General features: G+C 44.9%; 1 protein-coding gene across 1 annotated transcript in view; it reads left to right on the top strand.

Annotated features, from left to right (window-relative positions):
- SH3PXD2A (SH3 and PX domains 2A) overlaps nucleotides 1–14,016 on the top strand; it is a 304,812-nt gene extending 290,796 nt beyond the window's left edge. The window contains 4 exon segments of the mRNA XM_025201204.1: nucleotides 1–194; nucleotides 1,798–1,847; nucleotides 4,786–4,905; nucleotides 5,081–14,016. The exon segment at nucleotides 1–194 is cut by the window's left edge and continues 12 nt beyond it. Coding sequence (XP_025056989.1) covers nucleotides 1–194; nucleotides 1,798–1,847; nucleotides 4,786–4,905; nucleotides 5,081–6,970 — 2,254 coding nt within the window. The 3' untranslated portion in view covers nucleotides 6,971–14,016.
- The last annotated feature ends 501 nt before the right edge of the window (nucleotides 14,017–14,517 follow it).

Here is a 14,517-nt window from a genome sequence, read left to right as displayed (position 1 = left end):
GCCCTCCAGCGATAAGGAAACCCAAGCGGAAAATGAAACGGCAGAGTCCCACATCACCAAGAAAGAAATCAGTTTGCCCATCCTCTGCAACGATTCGAACGGCAACGCCATGATGACCGCGGACAAGCAGGCTTCGAAACTGGCTCAGGGATCCCCCGCTGTAGCAAGGATTGCACCGCAAAGAGCGCAAATAAGTAAGGCAGTGCGGGAGCTGGGCTCCCATCCTTCATTCACACGTGAAGTTTTATTTATCTGGGTGTTGCGGGCATCTTAGGAGCTGAAGGGGAGACTTGGAATAGTCCAGCCCTTTTGTAGTGACCTCGACCCAGATCACATTGCCGCAAGTCAGGGCTGTTTTCTAGAGGGCAGGATCGCAGCCTGGAAGTTTGGCTCTATAAGGGCCCTGTTTGACTTGTTGCTTTCGTGACTGGTATAAAACGAGAAGGGCACGATTCTGTCTGATCCTGAGCTGCAGCCAGACTCGGTCTACTCTGATGGGAGTTGCTAGAAATCCTTAATATAGTGGAAAGGTTCTCCCACAAAATCATTTACTGGAGACAGCTTATCTGTTCTGATGCCAATGCCCACATACTCTCCACCCAGAAAGCCTCTGCAGAAACTTTGTGCTTGACCTGTGTACCATACAGTACACTTAACTTTATTCAAACATTTAACAGGCTACTCTTTTGTGCTACCCCTTCCTGAAGCCCAAGGAAATGTGGATAGCCTTGGAGGCAGCCGTGTTCCTCCAGAAGACGGGAATGAGCGCAGCGGGTTGCTCCAGGTTCCCCTGGTGGGTTGTCGTACTTGCTGGTGGCTCAAGAAGAGGTAGCTGGTCCTGCCCCGTTAGCTGTCCTCTTTGATTTTTCCACTGATTAAATTGCCTTACGAGTCGGTGAGAGCTACAACGAGCGCTGCTCTTCTGCGTGAGCAAGTCACTGCTGGGGTGCTGGGTGATCCTGTTTGGGAATGGAGGTAGAGCAAAGGGAGATGGCAGGGCAGGTGGGGCTCTGAGAATTCGTATGCCGACTTATGGCCCACGTCATGCCAAGTCTGGAAAACCCTAGCTTAGTGGCAACACTGCAAGGCAAGCCATAGAGAAGTGGGCGAGTGAGAGGGACCTGCCCATACAGATTCAGGTGGACGATTTGGACATAGGTTTGTGGTGAGCACAGGCCTTGTTCACTTCGCCAGCCTTGGCACGGCTTCCTTTCGCCAGCTCCAAGACGACCCTGGTTTAACTTGTCGTAGGGAGCAGATTTCTAAGGTTATCGCCAGTTCTTTGCGGTCCTTCAGAGCACAATGTAACAGGAGTGCCTTAAATAATAATCCTATTAAAACCGGCCTGTCTCAGCATTGGCACGGGGCATTAGGTTTTGTTTGCTTGCTGTTACTTTAAGTCACTTTAACCTCTGGGCTTCGGTTGCGTAGTCTGTAAAATGGAAATGTTCCCACTTGGCCTTTGCAAGAAGCTGTCAGAGGTCCTATGGCAGAACACACCATGAATGTTACTGCTCTGACAGCCGTGGGGAAACTAAACACAGGGCCAGTTTCCTTGCTGGCCCCACTCCAAGCGAAGCCAATGGAGTCAGTCCAGGAGAGAAGATAATCCGCTATTTTCTACAGACTGTGTAGCAGCGGCCTTTGGAAACTTGCTAATTGTGGAATAAATGGTTGCAGTCACCTGAGTATCTCTGTTCTCTTAGTTGGCAATTTTTGAAGGATTTTAGTTTAGTGCAGTTTATTAAACCTAAGTCAAGTTAACTCTTGCACTCTTCTTTTTTCCCCACCCCGTAGGCTCTCCAAATCTAAGAACGAGGCCTCCCCCGCGCAGAGAATCCAGTCTGGTTTGTGTTGCCTTTTTATATTTAAACCTTGCAATAATTGTGTAGATACAGCAGGCCCTGGGCATTCCCTCTCCCCCGTGCAGGGCTTATGGAGACGCTTTAAAACAGGCTGCGTGCAATGCAGAATCAAACCCATGTTCTGGAAGACTTTGCTTTGCATCTTCATGTTGCACTTGGCTCTGTGAATCCTCTACTCCCTTCTCCAGTGCAGCTCTCGCTTAAAATAATCCAGTCTGGGAGCATGAAAATGGGAGAGAGAGGAATGCTGTTTTGTCTTGTCTGTAACTTTTTTTTTATATAAATTCCTATAATTTTCTTGGGGGGGGGTTGTAGCTTTTCCCCCAAAACACTTCTGTGGTATTGGCCTGTGCATGCAAACCTTTTCTCCCATCGCCCCCAATAGTAACTTTTCCCAGGCAAAAGTTGTTCTTCTGTTGGAATAAACCTCCCTTTTGAATGTTGCACATCCAGTTCGGGAGCCAATTTTTTTTGTGTGCTGTGGTTTGTTCCAATAGGAACAATGAGACCCAATTTTAGATCCTTAATTACCCAAGAGAGTAGGTTCAGACCTTGGAAGGAATAACATATGTAATGGCAAATGTGCAGCAGTGTTTGGTCTTGCCGTTCAAGCTGGAAACAAAGTCCTTGAATAGAAAAGCCTGGAGTCTTTGCTGAAGAATTGTTGTGAGCTCACGGCATCTTGTTGGGGTAACAGCTCTTGTCAAAACCTTGCCCAGTATGAAATGGCTTTATCTGAATTATAAACAGCATCAAGGACTGAGGAGGAACAGCCCCAAACGCAAGAGTATAGAAACAGTAACTGCATTGTTACGAGATACCCTTTCCCTTCATTTGTCCATGGTCCGAGATGCAGTCAGACTCCTCAGCAAAGTGCCAACCAGTTTCTGGTACAAAGTGCCCTAATCTCAAGAACCGTTTGTTTGAAAAAGTTGCCCCGAGATAAGGCATATTTGAGAACTTTACCAACTAATGAGATTCCTGCCCCCCTGAATCTGCAAATAGGCTTCTCCCTCATTTTTAATTGTTCTGGGAGCAAAAATTATAAGGAGGAAATTCAAATTGGGTCATGAAAACCAGACGGCCTCCTAAATGGAAAAAGGGTTCGGATGGGAAGTGTCGGGACACCTTTACCGGCTAGGTCGCATCAGTCTGGTTTCGTATCGTACGCGATGAGGGCCAGCATTAAAATTCAGATGCTGAGCTGATCACTGCAGAAGAGAAGATGGCCAAAAAAATTGGTGAAACCGGTTAAGTTTCTTTAGACTACACAATCTGGATTAAGTCCTTTATATTTCCAAGTAACGTAGACTGAGTTTTTTTTTTTTAGAAGGCCAAGGCCTTGCCGTTCTCTGTTGGGTATGGCCATTAAAGATCCTGTGGCTTTTTTCATAAAAATAAGGGCTTTCTCAAGTATTCTTTGCCGAAGTTGGGTGATCAGGTGGAAGTGGAAATGGGAGGGAAGCGCCCCGGTCATTCCTCCTTATGTGTATTTGAATTAACTCTGCCCACAGGCATGTGCCATACATGAATCTCCCAGTTGTCTTGTGTTACGTGTTTCATCTCTGATTTCTCATCCTAATGTTTTAATCCAGAGAAGAGCTCAACCTGGCTAATGTGTAGTGTTTTTCTCCCGACATTTTTCACTGATTATTTTCAGTTGGACTTTGTGTTGGAAGGTATGCTAGAAACAACACATGTGAAATGTCAAGTGTGTCCCCTGTTTCCTGTTAGCTCAGTTTTAATCCCAGCCATCTTAAAGTCCAAAGACACTTTGTGGTATTTCATCATGCTATATTTTCACATTTACAGTGCTGAGATGGATAGTCGAAACACAGCAAAGCAGGATTGGTAAGAGGTGTCAAGCACCACCTCTAAATGCCTCGTGTACCCTGCATTGAAATGATGCGTGGCTCTTATGACGGGGATGCTTTAGAGATGAAATGAGCCGTGCATTTAATAATGTACGGTATTTAGCTTCCTTTCTTCAGCGTCCGGGCTGCATCTCCCAGTTCTGCGTGTGGCTGATCTGCACGCATCAGACCTCTGTATCCCAGCTGCGTTTTGTTGCTGTGATACATTGGTCTTTTAAAGACGAAAACACCCCTTCAGTTCCTTCTCCAGGGCCCTGACATGTTTTGTCTCAATACTGTCATATCGGTCAATGGAGCTTTAAGGCAATGGCAGCTCTAGAAGTGCTGAGCCTGGAGTTTCACCCTGTTTGTCATTAAAAGCAGCTCCCATGAAACTTTTTCATTAAGCAGCCCTAAAGCTGTAAAGAGCATGTAGGAGAAATTGCTGGTTCTTGGCTACATAGAGAAATTAGGCACTTTGGCCCTATGTCCTGATGTCCTCCTGACTCCCTTTTGTTGTTTTAGCTAAGCGAGTGCTTGTGGCATGAGTCCTTTCTGCCGAGGGTTAGTGGGAGCGGCACTTAGACTTCATGGTGATGATTAGATCCCTGCTTGTTTGGGATGGTTTTAATTTTGACAGATGGACAGCAGTTCTTGACTGCTTTTAGCATCTCGCATACCGATCCCATGCAGTTCCAATGAGTTCTGAATACTTAAAGCTGGTGAAATCTGGAGACAGAGGCCTTCATAGGCCTGTTTTTACCTTTAGTATCTTAAGCCATTTGGTAATGACCAATGAAGCTAAACAAAGCAGTGGTGTGACCAGAATGGCCAACTCGGATGGAAAGCAGTATTTTATACTTGGTGAAGGAGTTACTAGCAGTGCACAGAGCTCTGAAAGCTATCCCAGGTATTAACTTCCATTATAGTAAGTCTGGTGATTATGGCTGGGAGGTAAATTAAGGGTAGGAAGTACAGCTCGCCGAGTAGTGCCCAGAAGGTGGCACTGACCACTTCAGCCCACTATTGCTGTTTAATTCACTAACAATTTGCTTTTTTTGAAACAGGGTTTCCAGCTGCCTAAGCCACCAGAACCGCCCTCGGTAGAAGTGGAGTACTACACTATTGCGGAGTTCCAGTCTTGTATTTCGGATGGGATAAGCTTTCGAGGAGGGCAGAAAGCAGAGGTGAGCTCAAAGACTGCAGCAGGAGGTCAGGTGTGGGGGTGCTTTGCCGTGGCAATGGCCTTGCAATGGCTGATAATGCTCAGCCATTGCAAAGCATTGTAGAAGTGTTAGATTAATTAAAAAAACTTGACTAATTACTTCTCTAGACTAATGATGGTATTAACCTTTCTCCTAGGTTATTGAAAAGAACTCTGGTGGCTGGTGGTACGTACAGATTGGAGAGAAAGAAGGATGGGCACCTGCATCTTATATCGATAAAAGGAAGAAGCCCAATTTAAACAGAAGAACTAGCACGCTGACCCGGCCCAAAGTTCCTCCCCCAGCACCGCCCAGTAAACCAAAAGACTCGGAAGAAGGAGCAGTTCCCGGGACCATGTCTTCTGGAGAAGCCCAGGACTCCCTACAGAAGCCCAGATATGAGGAGCCTGAGTACGATGTGCCTGCCTTCGGTTTCGACTCGGAGTCTGAAGTGAACGAGTGCCAGCGAGAAGACAGCGCCTTGGAAAAACGCGTGTTGCAGCCACTCAAGCCTTCCCCTGCATCGTCCCTCCAGAGGGCAAAGTTCAAAGTCGGTGAGTCTTCAGAGGACGTTGCCCACGAAGAAGAAACCATCTATGAAAACGAGGGGTTCAGACCTTACCTGGAGGACGCCTTATCAAGTAAAGAATCTAGCGGAGACTCGGATTCCCTCAAAAGCTCCTCGCTCTCCCTGATCCGAAGGAACTCTCCGTGTTCTGGTTCTCCCAAATCGTCACTCGTGAAGCTCAAGTCTGACAAAAACATCCAGCCCGATCTTGGAAAATGTCACTATTCCAGGAACGAGGAGACAAAACTCAGGTCAGCCTCCGATGCTGGCTTGCGTAGCATGCCCAAAGCAAGTGTCAAGAAGGAGCCTGGCCAGAGCCCCTCCATCCGAGCAAAGCCGATAGTTAGACCAAAGCCCTTCCTGAATAAGGCAGATTCTTCAAGCCAAGAAAAAATGGACATCAGCACTTTACGGCGTCAGCTGAGGCCAACTGGACAGCTTCGAGGTGGACTTAAAGGATCTAGAAGCGAGGAGTCTGAAAGCCCTCCCCATACGGCTTCCGAGAACCAAGAAGAGTCCTTCAGGAGAAGCTCAGCAGATCTCATCACGGCTCCTTCCCATGGCATTTTCTCTTCGAACCACTCCATCAAGACTGAGCAAGAGAACAACTCCAAGTGCTTCTACGTGACCACTGATGCCTACCAAAAGGTGCAGGAGTCTGAAATCTGCTTTCCAGCAGGAGTGGAAGTAGAAGTGCTAGAGAAGCAAGCCAGTGGGTGGTGGTACCTTAAATATGGAGACATGGAAGGGTGGGCCCCTTCCCACTATCTGGCTCTTGCTGATAACCAGCAGCGAGAAACCTCAGCCACAGAGGCCGATGCCAGGAACAGAAGGAACGAAAGCAAGTCGAACAGCTTGGAGAAGATAGAGAAGAGAGTCCAGGCTTTGAATACCATCAACCAGAGCAAAAGAGCAACGCCTCCTATTCCAAGTAAGCCTCCTGGCGGCTTCTCCAAAACATCAGGGCCCGTCAAAATGAGGAACGGAGTGAGACAACTGGCAGTGAGGCCACAGTCGGTGTTCGTCTCCCCACCGCCGAAGGACAGTAACATCTCATGCTCCCTGCGCCGCAACGAATCCCTAACGACTACAGACCACCTGAGGGTTGTCCGCCGGAACGCGTCTTTTAGCAGTACCCATTTGCAGCCCGGCGACTCCAAGGCCAAGCCAGCCGATCGGTCCGTCACGGAGGAATCGGAAACCACCTCCAACCTGTCGGGCCAGCGAAATGGGATCCCGGTGTCCACTGTCAGGCCAAAGCCCATTGAAAAATCTCAGTTCATCCACAACAATCTCAAGGATATCTATGTTTCCATTGCAGACTACGAGGGGGATGAGGAGACTGCAGGGTTTCAGGAAGGCGTGTGCATGGAGGTCCTAGAAAGGAACCCAAATGGCTGGTGGTACTGTCAGATCATGGATGGCGCGAAACCGTTTAAAGGCTGGGTGCCCTCAAACTATTTGGAGAAAAAGAACTAATGTTGTAATACCTTTAAATTCCCTAATTTATACTGTTCCTGCTGTGTACACATGGAAAAAAAAAAACATTATTGCTACACAAAAAGACATTTCCCTGTGCTCTAGATTTGTACAAAAGGACCGACTGGCCGAGCGATGCCGAGGACAAGTCACTGTGTTCTGGAGAAGTTTGGGAGTTGACCTGCTGGAAGCAATTCGGACACGTTTATAGAGGAGGGGCAGCATAGATGAATGCTTTTTTTGTGGAGTTGTTAAATAATCTTGTGTGTAACAGGGTATGACATCCCACCTTTTCCACTTTAATAATGGTAGGAAACCAAACGTGTGCCTTGTGTGGGGGAAAGGAACTGATGTGTCTACTTGAGGAGTTCAGTGCCAAACAAGATGTAAGTGGCTCCCTCTCTCCTTATTTTCTGTACGTGGACCATCCAGGAGTCTTGAATGCATCTCCCCGACTTTGACTGGGGTAAGCAGATGGGAATTACATTCAGAAATTGAGGAGCCCCAACCCCGTCTAGAAACTCACTTTTCACTCAAGAGCCGATTGTTCCAGAGTTGGAGCCTTTTCGTCGTGGAGGGATTTGGTTTCTAACCTTGCAGATGCGTTTTGTTGTTGCCCTATTCCAGAAACGGCTTTCATGAGATCTTCGGTTTCGGGGGGTTTTTTGCTTCCTCTTTTGTTCTAGATCTAGGCCCTTGAGATGGGATTCCAGATGTTTTTAAGGCCATTTGTGCCAACTGGATGCTCACGAGCCCGCCTACTCGCCCTTTGTGCATCATGGTTATTTTGGAGGTCCTTTTTTTCGTTCAGTGTGGTGATCCCTGCCCGGAGGTCCACATTGGCTCTCTTTCCAGAGTTGGGTTTCTACAAACTGGCATCATCGTGAACTACAACAAAATGTCTCTGAGACCTTGAACGTGAAAACTCAATCTGATGCATTACTTCGCTCTTAGACCCAAAGCGGAGCATGGTGACTGTTGGCAGGGCCCACAAAGGTAGACGTTAGAAACAGCCGTAACCTTTTGCAACATCAGTGTTTACAAAGAGAAGAAAAAGCCATTGTTTTCAGTCTGCACAATCTTTAATTTGTATATTTTGGGGGAATTGTTGGTGTGTGTGTGTTGTCTTTTCTGTGCAGTCTGTGTGGTGTGGGGTTGGGGGTTTTTTTGGCTTTGTTTTTTTGAGGTGTGGGGTATTTTTTGATGTTCATTTTAGGGGTCGGGTTGGGTTTTTTTCTGTTTTTTGTTCAATTGGTTTACCAGAAAAAGACTTTTTCTGCTTAACTGAAAATTAAAGCAGGAGTCGGTTCTGCCTTTCTGTTCCCACTTGAATCCAAAAAGTACATTTGGACTGGAGAAAGCGACTGGGATTTTCAGGCTCAAAAATAGATTTAATAAGAAAGCAGTTAGGCCTCAAATGTGGCTAACCAGAAAGCTGCCTCTTTTTCTTCCATTCTCTTTCATGTTATAAATAACTTTAATGCTTGAAAACATGACACAGTGTGGTGGAGGAATGAAGAGATGCATCCTTCAGAAGAGGCTTGGATGGTAGAGTTGTCTTTGAGGTAGCCAACTCTAGTACCACACACTTCAGCCCCTAACTCTATCCTGTACTTGAGAAACTCCTGCTTCTGACTTTTTTTTAATGGGCTTATTAACCATTTAATAGAAGACCAGTGTCTGGCTTCGTTAAATAATGGGCCACGTTTTGTGTCCTGTTTATGGGGGTGGGAAGGCAATGATTTCACTACTGGTGTTACACAAAATGATGCGCGGCCTTTTTATTTTCCAGCGAAACTTTATTCCAATTCTCGCTTGGGATTTGAAGATAAAGGCTATGAAGAGCGTAATTAGCTGGAAACCAGGGCTGTCATAAAATAGCACGATGGTATTGTGTTATGGGGGAGGGGGGTTGTTACTCTGCCAAAAAAAAAAAGAATATACAATGTATACGTGGTTCTCGTCTTTTATTCTTTTTGTGGCGTGGGATTGGGAATAGCTACTGCCGCAGACATGGCGGATACCCCTTTGTTCACTGAAAAAGGTGCCGTCAAGGGTTGTGAACAGAGCTCTGTCGTCATCCTGTATCATTTTGGCCGGGGAGCGGGTGGGGAAGGGCGCTGGGTTGGGATGCGATAGAAGTTGCGGTGATGGGCAGGAAAAGCATTGCTGCACGACAGCCCATATTGAAAGGTACAGAGTCCTGGACCTTTTGTCTTTATATATAATGTATGTATGTATGTATATATCCAGTTAACCACATCTTACTGGATGTCTGTCGGAGGCTTCGCAGCCCTCTCTCTCGTGCTTCTTCCCATTTTTTTTAGTTGTACTAATATAGTAGCAGCCATTAAAGACTGCGGGAGCTCTTGTGAGATTATAATAGAAGTATTATATTCTTCTGCTGGACAGTATTAAATAGAGCAATACATAGAGTTATCTGCTAGATTGCAGTACTAATAGTAGCGACTTAGTGACTTGTATTAATATTATGATTTATTTTAACAATAATGATGCGGAAGTGGTTCATTATTTTGAATTAATGCACTTTACCAATAAAAGAAACAGAAATGGAAGCCAACGCAGAGAACTAAGTGCATTATTTAAAGGTGCAGTATATAATTGTCATTAAAAAAAAAAAAAAAACATACACACATATTTATTTAAATTTATTTATAATTATTTAAAATATGCAAAAAAAAAATTTGTTTGTTTAAAAACACTTCCACGCTGTCATGTCCTAGAGAAGCACAAAGCACAGCTCCCAAAGCTTCTGCACTGAGCCACTCGCCCCTCAAAGTACAGCACAGCATGCCTTCAGTCTCCCGCAAGGGAAGGTGACGATGTTTCTGGTTGCAAGGCATGGCCCATTGAGCGTTCACATGGCACCCACCAAGCCAACGGCCACAGACCGAAAGGGTCTCAGCGGTTGGGTGGCGCCCTCCCTTCTAGTTGGGCATTGTGTTTTTTAAGCATTTCATCATCTTCATGAGACTGGGCCCAAAGGTTTGGGTGCCATGCTGATTTCACAAAACCCTGGGAATTAAACCTGTAGTTCATGTTGCAATTAATTATCCTGTCCTGTTCCTCCCCATTGGCCAGTACCCTAAATATTCCCTGCTGCACCTGCTATCAATGGCTTTATCTTAATTAGTTACCAGTGGTGCAGCTCATTAAGCTAGGCTGTTAGGATGCCCTGGTCCCAATATATCCATCCGTTCAAACGCTGATGTATTACAAGATTTTTCTGCAGTATCAGCACCACTTGTGAGCAACTCGATTGCTCCTGTAGCCCTTCCTTTGCATTTTAACGGAGGCTTGGCAGAGGAAGCAGTGCTGTTGGGTACCAAACTTTGTCTAGGGCTATCATAAATCATAGGGTTCGGAGGGAGCTCAGGATGTCACATCGAGTCCACCCCCCTGCTCCAAGCAGGACCAGCCCCAACTGCATCATCCCAGCCAAGGCTTTGTTTAGCCAGGTCTTCAAACCTCCAAGGATGGAGATGCCACCACCTCTCTGGGTAACCTGTACCAGTGTTTTACCATCCTCCTAGTAAGAAAGTGTTTCCTAATATCTAACCTAAACGATCCTTTTCACACGTGTGCTCAACAAGGTAGCATTACGCATCAGAGTCTAGAAATGAGCCTGAGCCAGTGTCCATCCAGGTGCCTCAGTAACGTTTTAGATGCAGCTTGTGCTTGAATGTGCTGGTACCTTGCAATTACACTGAGGGGTCGATTCAAAAAGGGAAAATAATAATAATTGCTGCTTCTGTTCTTGACCCTCTCTCTCGGATGTTGATCACTAGAACGGAAACGTTTCTAGGTTGCTAGTGGACAGCGCTTTGAGCGCAGCCGGTTTCACTGTTGCCTCCAAATAGCCAGCCACCTTCCTCTATTGAGCGTGGAGACCTTTCACAAAGCAATAGAGGAGGGACAATTTTCAATGAAAAGAAAAGAAAGATTGTAAAGGCTAGAATTGGCAGGTGATTTGGGGGAAGATAGCATTTTAGCTCATTTTATACAAAATTTAAAGAGAGTTAATGTCCCTCTTAAGTTTTTTTGGTTTTTGGGTTGCTTTTTTTTTTTTTTTTTTCTCCCAAAACTGACACTGTGACCAAGAACAGTATTTAAATGTAACGTGCACCTCACTTTTTTTCTAACATGCTACCAAAATCAATAGTACTGTTATGAATAAAAGAAAAGCTTTTATTTTTAAAGTAAATTAAAAAAAAACAATGGCGAGCTACTGAAGAAACGTTCTGTGAAATCAAAGGGTGTCCTCTAGTGGAAGAAGAAGCTGGTGCTGCTGCTCTTTTGGGCTAATAGATGGCTTTGATCAGCCAGCTGTGCTTTCCAAGGGTAAAACCTTGGAGCTGAAACCGCCAAAATCCCAAGTACAGTCAAATTTGGAAATGTGAAATGATTTGGGCTTTGCTGTATACTGCAACTTTAATAATAATGAGCACTTCTGAGTTCGTTATTGAGGTTTATATAATGCCTGAAAACTTCAATTCCCATTTTTCCCTTTTGTCCTCCAAAAAAACCTCCATTTTTTTCCCCCTTTAGAATAATGATGATGAAAAAAGTAACTCTTAAGCTTTTCTTACACGAAGGCAATTTGTATTAATTGGCTAGATCTTCGTGGCTGTCTCTCATTGCAATGCACCTGGCAGCACCAAGCTCCATGCAAATGGTTTGCAGCCTACACTGCCGATGCCTGACTCGTACGCACTGACTGTAAGTCCATTTTTTTTTTTAAAAGTGTGCCATAATTATTCTGTATTTCCTGTCATTCAAATTAAGGGCCTAAATTGCTACAACTTAAACCAGTCTAAGTGGAATTGCTCCAATTCCTTGCTGGTATGACTAAAAACAGAAATTGATTGTCAGCCTAACCCAAGAGATTCTTTCCATAGCAGTACTGTAAATCTTGACGAAGGCATTATATAATTGTTTTTTTAATCACTTTCAGATCTTAGTGCAGCATATTTTATTGTAATATATATCCATTGCTTTCCTCATTTAAAAAAAAAAAAGTTACTGCTTTTTTATCACTTATGAGAAACAAGGGAAATTGATAAAGCATTCATTATTTTCATATTACTAGTATTAACAGAGTAGAACTAGTACTATTTAATTTTAGATCTCTGTAGGTAGCTTGTTAAGAATTCATAATTTCCTGTGTTGTACCTTACTAAGTTTTCGTTAGTCTTTTTTTTCCAAATAATCTGCATTCTCAAGAAAAAAGAAAAATCCAATGAGTGGATAAGTGCAATATTCATAGAATAAACAGGCCCCTCATTCAGGACGTGGAATGGAGCACACAGTGTGAAGTAGCTGTAATTTCTATAGTCATGCACTCTTAGGAAAGGGAAGGGGTTTAGTTGTGAGGAAACGGGATTTGTGAGTATAGGTGGTCTGTCTGTCTGTCTGTCTGTCTGTGCCAAACATTCCCTGTATTAGCAAAAGGGCAAGGTTTATACGTGCACTTTGCAAGAATCACAATGGAATATGCAGGAGCATTTTTAAGCACATGCGATTCTTGAATGACCCCTTTTAAACACATTACCAGTCTCTCTCCTGTGCCTAATTCTTCCTCTTTCTCTGGGATATGACTTTTTTTTTCAGCAAATTCCCCTTGTTAAAAACTGGAAGCGTGATGGAAATTTAGAAGGGGGGGAATCCCTGGTGCCAACCCTGATTTCAGTACTGTCCAGTCCTCTCTGTTTATAAAAACCAAATTACAAAAAAAAAAAAAAAAAAGCAAAAAGCCCATGTTTCATTTTTTACTTCCAAAGAGATCTCTTCTCACGCACAAGATTGCATGTTGGGATTGTTGCATTTGAAACATGGAAGTTTGCCATTGGATTCCATGTTTCTGGCATGCAGAAGACGATCTTTGTCCAGATTTGATGTTTTGGTTTTGAAATGTGGATGCTCTTGGATTTGACCTTTCCGAGAGAGAGACAGAGAAATGTTAAGCCCCAGAGGCCAATTTCCAGGTGGCGCACAAACTTGCTGTCCCCCAAAACAGTGCTGTCATCTTCAACGAAGCTGCAAAATTTGCCGTCCTTGTAGAATGTGAAAAATTGGATTTTGTGGCCCTCAAATGTCATTGAACAGAGTTTGTGCTGTCCTGGTTAAATATCTTTTGTACAAGTTTTCCTCTGTTTTATTTTTTCCCCTCTACTAGTTGTTACTTAGTGTTTCAAACCTTATGAAGATGTGAGTGCTTTTGTATTTTAATAGCACAACTGAACTCAGCAGAGATCTTTTGCTTGTTCCAAATTCCAGCACATATCCTCGCATTTCAGGACAGGAACTAATATCCTTAACAAGCCAACCTCATTTCAGTTCTTGGGAAGTAGACCTTTAACTCCCTGGAGTTAAATCTAGTTTTAATTTGTATAGAGAGTCAGCCCTGTAGAGCACGTAGCAGCGCCCTAACTCTGCTGTTGGTTTGTGGGGGGAGAGCTTGAGTCTAGGTGTCTTCCCATAAGTCTGCAAAGTGCAAATGAGGCCAACTCTAAAAGAGCACCTAGCAGGAGACGCCATGATTTCATTTACTGTTGGGCTCATTTATAATTAACATTGAAATACCAACTGGAGTGCTGCTGCTATTAGCTGACGTCTCACCCTGGAAATTTGGGAAGCGGAGGACCGATGGAAAGGTGCTGCCCATAAGCCTAGCATTTCACAGGTACAGATGGCACCGTCGGAAGGCCAATTGTGGGTGTGCAAGTAATGCTTTGCTTCAGGCATATTCGGTAGCAGCGCAGCGGCCCACCCGGCAATGCCTGGAGAGTTTGTCTTCCTTTCATGCTCCAGGGTATGTGTTTGTGTGTCTCCGTTCATCTGGAAATCTCAGCGGTCATTGTTCTTTGTATTATTTTAATTGTAATGTCCAAATCAAGCACTGTATGCTGGGCACGGTCCAGAGCCCTGTGCAGCTGATGGGAGTCGCTCCATTGACTTCCGTGGGCTTTGGACCAAGCCCGTAGGTCGCTGTGGCTCGGCCTCCTCGGCCTCGACTCGTAACCAAATACAGAGGCTTCTGTAGAGCAGTTGTCCATCAGGCTACAAGTTGGATCCCTCTTTCTTTTGGGGGGGGGGCTTATGTAAATTGTGTGTGTGTGTGTGTGCGCGTGTGCATGCGTGTGTGTTGGGAGGGAGAGGAGTCGTTTTCATGGATCTGCTTGTTCTAGGGGCCAAGTTCTGCAGTTCCTATGGGAGGAAAAACTCCCAGTGAAACCAACCAACTGGTTTCCTGTAAGGAATGCAAGGCCAGGCCCCGCAAGGGCACAAGTAGGACAAATTAGTCTCTTCTGTGGTAGGTTAGCAGGGCTGGGCTGGTCCCACACAGTGTGTCCTGAGGTCATTCTTGCACTCAGGTAGTTTAATTGTAGCTGGAGAGTGCAATTAGCAACGAAATAAAATAAATTTGGTTAAACCTTCACACTGGCGTTCGACAGGTCTGTCCTTGTGCAGCGCAAGCCACTACTGTCCTGAGTCGAGACTCCTGTTTGTTACTGAATCAGAATGAA

The sequence above is a fragment of the Alligator sinensis genome, unplaced genomic scaffold (assembly GCF_000455745.1).
Source record: "Alligator sinensis unplaced genomic scaffold, ASM45574v1 scaffold61_1, whole genome shotgun sequence".
In the NCBI taxonomy this organism is placed as follows: domain Eukaryota; kingdom Metazoa; phylum Chordata; order Crocodylia; family Alligatoridae; genus Alligator; species Alligator sinensis.
Note: the sequence above shows the minus strand (reverse complement) of the source record. Positions and strands in the feature narration are given on the sequence as shown.